The sequence below is a fragment of the Micromys minutus genome (genome assembly GCF_963924665.1).
Source record: "Micromys minutus genome assembly, chromosome: 27".
Taxonomy (NCBI): Eukaryota; Metazoa; Chordata; class Mammalia; order Rodentia; family Muridae; genus Micromys; species Micromys minutus.
This window is the reverse complement of record NC_137962.1, coordinates 17,184,922-17,191,415: the sequence shown is the minus strand read 5'-3', so window position 1 is coordinate 17,191,415 and position 6,494 is coordinate 17,184,922. Positions and strand designations below refer to the sequence as shown.

The 6,494-nt window shown below is 49.8% G+C and overlaps 1 protein-coding gene across 1 annotated transcript; it reads left to right on the top strand.

Moving 5' to 3' along the window:
• Nucleotides 1-493: 493 nt before the first annotated feature.
• On the top strand, nucleotides 494-6,009 carry LOC308437971 (cytochrome P450 11B2, mitochondrial; the record flags this gene model as incomplete). Its single annotated transcript, XM_080939232.1, has 9 exons — nucleotides 494-738; nucleotides 1,127-1,282; nucleotides 2,799-2,998; nucleotides 3,123-3,326; nucleotides 3,605-3,759; nucleotides 4,597-4,763; nucleotides 5,000-5,078; nucleotides 5,172-5,360; nucleotides 5,896-6,009. The coding sequence occupies 9 exons, from the start codon at nucleotides 494-496 to the stop codon at nucleotides 6,007-6,009; spliced, it is 1,509 nt and encodes a 502-aa protein (XP_080795358.1).
• Between the last annotated feature and the right edge of the window lie 485 nt (nucleotides 6,010-6,494).

The window sequence follows — 6,494 nt, the reverse complement described above, 5'->3', positions numbered from 1 at the left end:
ATTCCTTTTTTAAGAAACTGAATTCAAACTTGTTGGGAAAAAAATTGCAATGCTTTTATGCACTTTCTAGTCCTTAAATTTATTTTCACTAAACACACACACACACACACACACACACACACACACACACACACACACACACATACCAATTCTATTAAAAGAAACCAAGGTCTTCTATGATATCTTCAAAAGAGAAAAGACCCATCCATCTTCCTTTTTCCATCTATAGAGAGAATAAAGTGACCTCTGCCCCTTCTTTCTCAGGCAACACAGCCCCCCATGTGGACACTAACCTGGCTCTCTGTTGCTACCCCCTAGCAGGCTTTGCAGGTATTAGGGAGCTGGTCATATGCTACTACTGACAGTAGAACCCCAGCCACGACCAGAGCCCAGATGTCTCAGACAAGTCCAGGGACAGTTTCTTCCATGACGTGATTAGTAGAAAAGTACAGTACTTAGGCAGGATAAAAGGCTGTGAGCTGAAGAGAGGAGGATGGCAATGGCTCTCAGGGTGACAGCAGATGTGTGGCTGGCAAGACCCTGGCAGTGCCTGCACAGGACAAGGGCACTGGGCACCACAGCAACACTGGCCCCCAAGACACTGCAGCCCTTTGAGGCCATACCACAGTACTCCAAGAACAAGTGGCTGAAGATGATACAGACCCTGAGGGAGCAGGGCCAAGAAAATCTACACTTGGAGATGCATCAGGCCTTCCAGGAGCTGGGGCCCATTTTCAGGTAAGGGCTTTTCTTACCCATAGCCAAGCACAGACAGAGATTCCTGCCCTCTGGTTGCCCAGGTTCTGCAGGGCATGAGGTGTTGCATTCCCCTGTAGGCACCAGGCATTCCATCTTTAGGAAGACAGGGAGGGAGCACAGGAGGATATGGGCCTGACTCATGGGTTCTCCACATGGACAGAGAAAGGCACTGCTCACTGCTGAGAGGACAGAGTGCAGGGGTACTGAAGTGGAGGGGAGTCAGGCAGACACTGGGGAGCCCCTCCTGTGTGGGAAGCAAGGGCTAGGGGAGGATGAGATGAGAGAGCACACTGACAGGGCTGGCTTTGCAGGGAGCTCAGGTGGAGGGCATTCCACTTACAGCAGGGCTCTGTGCTTCACCCCACAGGCACAGTGTAGGAAAAACGCAGGTTGTCTCTGTGATGCTGCCGGAGGATGCTGAGAAGCTCCATCAGGTGGAGAGTATGCTTCCACGTCGGATGCACCTAGAGCCCTGGGTGGCCCACAGAGAACTCCGTGGCCTGAGACGTGGTGTGTTCTTGCTGTGAGTGGACACTGGAAATGAGGAGGGAGGTGAGGTTGGTGGCCCTGACACAAGATGCAGACCCTGTTCCGGTGACGTTATGGAGACCAGTCACTGCCAAGCATGGGTTGATACCAGGCCATGCAGATCCTGGGCCTAAAATGAGTGAGGCTGCAGAGGGATGCCTCTTGTCCCAAGCTTCTGCTTTGAATAGGCTTTTTTTAGCATGTGGCTCTCCTTCCTACCAATTTCAAAGTTGGCCCACGTAGAGGGTGGGGCACTGGCTTAGGGTCATAGCTGGCATCTACCACAGCCCAATATCCAGCAATGAAGTCCTTCTTTTGTAGGGGTAATTTTGCTTCCAGTGATTTGAGATAGACTGTTCTGGGCTTGAAGGGGTGGAGAACAAGGAGTTGGAGCTCCTGTGGACTCACAATCAAAACTGAGTCAGGTGGTAAGAGAGGGAAGAGTTCTCTCCTGCAGCAGGATGTGCATCTAGAGAGTTGAGCAGGGGCTCCTGGAGCTGAAGTGGGTGGGCTGGAAAGAGGTCACTAGTGGGTGTTGGGATGCCCATCAAGGGAAGTCACACAGGCACACCAGTCCATGTCAGAGGGAATTCTTTTGTTGATAAAATATTTTGGGGGCATAGGCAGATGGCTTAGGCACTTACCAGATGGAGTCTGGCAGGGAGTCCAGATGCAAATGGCAGTTTTGGGCAAAGAATGAGCATGTACCCCTGAGAAAGTAGGGAACACATATATGTGCAAGTATGTACCTGTGTATATTCTTGAATGTGCATAAATGTGTTCATGGTTTGTGTGTGTGTGTGTGTGTGTGTGTGTGTGTGTAGATATAAAAGTGTATGTTGTCTGCATCTGAGACTCTCTATGTGTTTACATCTTTATGCACGACTGCTGTGTTAATTTTGTGCAGACAGGGACTTGTTTACATGTTTTCAAGGTCTCGTGTGGGTACATGTGCAAAGGCACATGTGATCACTGCCAATGGTTGCAGGCTTTAGCACACAAAAGCACATGCTTCCTGCTTGTGTGGCTCAGTGTGTAAACTCCTGTTTGTCATTTACTGGAGAATCTCCATGGGAGCCCTGCACCCTGGACTTCAGTTTGTGGATGCTGTGAGTGGTGCTCTTGGAGACTCCTGCCCTAGGGAAGATGAGATCCCTTAGCTGAGACAGGCAGATGCTGGTGTCTCAGAGGCCACACACTCTACAGGATGACAGGGTGAATGAGCTCAGCTAGGGCTTCTCCTCTGTGGGTTGGTTGTATAGGTCAGGTAGGCAGAGCTTGACAGCAGAGTCTCCTTCCTCCCTGGGTATGGACGAGTCAAATCCACCTAAGACTTAGTGACCTCTAATATATGGAGGCTGCTTTGGAAGAAAGGAGCAGAGTCAGGATCTGCAGAGTCTGCCTCTGAGCCCAGCACCTCTGTTCCTCAGTTTCCTTGAGAGTCAGAAAAACGGACACAGGCCTGGGGTCTTCCCTTGGAGGTGCCTGAAGCTCTTCTCTGTGTCCTACAGAAATGGGCCAGAATGGCGCTTCAACCGACTGCAGCTGAACCCAAATGTCCTGTCACCAAAAGCTGTTCAGAAATTTGTCCCCATGGTGGATGTGGTAGCAAGGGATTTCTTGGAGGCCCTAAAAAAGAAGGTGCTTCAGAATACTCGTGGGAGCCTTACCATGGATGTCCATCAAAGCCTCTTCAACTACACTATAGAAGGTGTGTGGCCATAGGAAAGTCTCAACTTAAGGGTGTCAGGAAGGGAGGCCTGTGTGGCAGGGAGAGCCAAGGCAGTCTTGAGGACAGGGATTACCTTATCTCAGGGGTACTGTCCTTTTCGCAGCCAGCAACTTTGCTCTTTTTGGAGAGCGGCTGGGCCTCCTTGGTCATGACTTGAGCCCTGGCAACCTGAAGTTCATCCATGCCCTGCATTCAGTATTCAAGTCCACCACACAGCTCCTGTTCTTACCCAAGAGCCTGACTCGCTGGACAAGCACCCGTGTGTGGAAAGAACATTTTGATGCTTGGGATGTCGTCTCTGAGTATGGTGAGGGCCACTAATGTGGGCAGTGCCATGGAGTAAGAGATGCTGGGTCAACTATTCGCATTTATCAGTACCCATGTCTACACTGGGCTCATCTCAAATGATGGCAACTCTTGCTTCCTGCTCTTTTAACATGTTCCTAACAAGCTTATGACTAAACTGCCCCAGCGATAACGGGTGTGTGTGGGGGGACTGTCATTGGTCACGAGGGTGGGATGCACAACAGGACAGTGGGGGCTGCTTGCAGTCAAGCTCCCACCTCTCCCACCTCATATCTCTAGCCAACAGATGTATCTGGAAGGTGCACCAGGAGCTCAGACTCAGCAACTCTCAGACCTACAGTGGCATTGTGGCCGAACTAATATCTCAGGGAGCTTTGCCTCTCGAAGCCATCAAAGCAAACTCTATGGAGCTCACCGCTGGGAGTATAGACACGGTCAGGCCATGCTGTGGGAATCCCCTGGGACTCCTTGTCTGTGTTCACCAAAGCATTTCCTATGAACTGCGTTTCCAGGCTATTTCTCCCAGGAGCCTCTTGCCCTAGCCTAGACTGAAGGCTGTACCTAGAGGTATGCCAGGAAGAGAGAGATGTTTAGGTGAACAGTGATCAGTGAGCTCATGAAAGGGGAGCCTTCAGGGCAGCAGCATTTGCATGCAATAACATTAGGCTCCCCGGGGTGAGTGGCTGCCTAAGGCAAGAGATAGGGAGACAGATAAGGTCAGCAGGTGGGGGTTTCCATCAAGAAGGACTATGCATCAAGTCTTATAGCAAATGATTTGGATACAGAGTCAGCACGCCTAGCGGAAGAGACTTCAGAGGATGTTTCTGTGGGTTGTGCTATGAAGAGGCAATCTGGATATAGAGGCTCTGGGGCTCACTCTGGAACTTATCACTGAAGCAAGAGGAGTAGGGTGGAGAACACGGACTTATTTCAGGCCTGGGCAGTGAGGTCTGTGCTGAGAGACCTGAGGACAGCAATTGTCATTGAGGTACTGGGAAATATAGAGTGGCCGTGTCCCTACCTGACATCCAGGTACCACTGTGTATCAGAGCAGGCTGTGGGTACCAGACCCTGAAGGTGCTGAGACAGTGGCAAGGACTGGGATGTTGGTGGCCTGTCTCTCAGGACTTAGAGCAAGGATTCTAAGTAAACATTAGGGCAGAAGTTCACAGCTCCCTGGGTCTTTATTCGGTTATGTCCCCTAGGTAAGGGCAGCTTTGTAGTAGCAATGCCCTTTGGGAGGGTGTCTGATTGCTCTCTGGCTCCTGCAGACAGCAATCCCCTTGGTAATGACCCTTTTTGAGCTGGCTCGGAACACAGATGTTCAGCAGGCCCTGCGGCAGGAGAGCCAGGCAGCTGAGGCCAGCATCTCTGCAAATCCACAGAAGATCACATCAGACCTGCCCTTGCTGCGAGCTGCCCTTAAAGAGACCTTGAGGTAGGTGCTGACTGCCGTCCCTTCCCTGCTGTTCAGTACTTGCTTTTCTGGGTCTGAGGACAGCCATGATCTGTGCTCTCCTTTCCTATGGCTGGGTGCTATTGTTCCTCTGGAGGCTGGCTGAGCTCAGCAGAGCCAGGAACCATACTCCTGGAGGAACTGAGGGAGAAGGGTGCAGATGTGGACAGGAGAAGCTCTCATATATGAGGCCTCTGCTGTTGCTTCCTCGTCTCCAGGCTCTATCCTGTTGGTGGCTTTTTGGAGAGAGTTCTAAGCTCAGACTTGGTACTTCAGAACTACCATATCCCTGCTGGGGTAAGTGATCTTCATACATCCACCAATTACCCTGCCATGCACTACCTAAAGAAGCAGCTGACTTTGTCCTTGGCATCTGTCATCTGCCTACAGACATTGGTCCTACTTTATCTCTACTCCATGGGCCGAAACCCTGCAGTGTTCCCAAGACCTGAACGTTACATGCCTCAGCGCTGGCTGGAGAGGAAAAGAAGTTTCCGGCACCTGGCCTTTGGCTTTGGGGTGCGCCAGTGTTTGGGGCGGCGCCTGGCTGAGGTGGAGATGCTGCTCCTGCTTCACCATGTGAGCAGCTCTGGGTGTGGTAGGGCCTGTGAGATTTGAGGTACTGATGGGCAGTATTTGGAACAAAAGCATAAGCCTTCAGGCCTTTTATCTAGGCTTCCTGTGTTTGGTGAGGTCTCTAGAGCAGGACTGGGCTCTCAGGCCTCCACAGGAAGTCCTGTTTTCATCATGGTGGCTGCACTAAACAGTTTAGCAGTAGATGGGCCAATGCTCTGTCCATATGGGTTTGTGGGGTCAGAAAGACCCATACATGATAGATAGATAGATAGATAGATAGATAGATAGACAGATAGATAGGCAGGTGATAGATTGATTGATAGATAGATTACAGATAATTGATAGATGATAGATAGACAGACAGACGATAAATAGGTTGATAGATAGATAGATAGGTAGATTACAGATAATTGATAGATGATAGACAGACAGACAGACGATAAATAGATTGATAGATAGATAGATAGGTAGATTACAGATAATTGATAGATGATAGACAGACAGACAGATGATATATAACCCCAACCTTGTGTTTCAGATACTGAAAACCTTCCAGGTGGAGACACTGAAGCAAGAGGATGTGCAAATGGCCTACCGTTTTGTTCTGATGCCCAGCTCCAGCCCCGTCCTCACTTTCCGGCCTGTCAGCTAGTCACTTTTGCATCTGGGGTCAGGTCACCAGCCTACCTCTGTCCTGACACCCAAGGTCACACTTCTTTGCCAACAGAATTTTTGGGAGAAAGGTGGATCACACTGTTATCCTTCAATACCTGTACGAGGTTCACAGCTGAAGACTCCAGTATCAGGGACAGGCAAGGCCAGGGAAGAGATTAGGAATATCTTGGTGGCAATAAGTAGTCTCTCCTGGGTTGTTTTCCCCATTCTTTCCAATGGTCAATCCAGGTATCCATGGCCTTCCAAGGGCCTCTGAGTAAAAGCCAGAAGTCAGCCCCTCCTTATGTTCCCTATTGTTATGACATGAGCCACAAAAACATTTTCACACATGCATATGGGTTTTGGGGGACAGAAAGATCGATGATAGATAGATAGATGATAGATAGATAGATGCTAGATAGATAGATAGATAGATAGATAGATAGATGATACATAGATAGACAGATATCTCTGTGTTTTGTT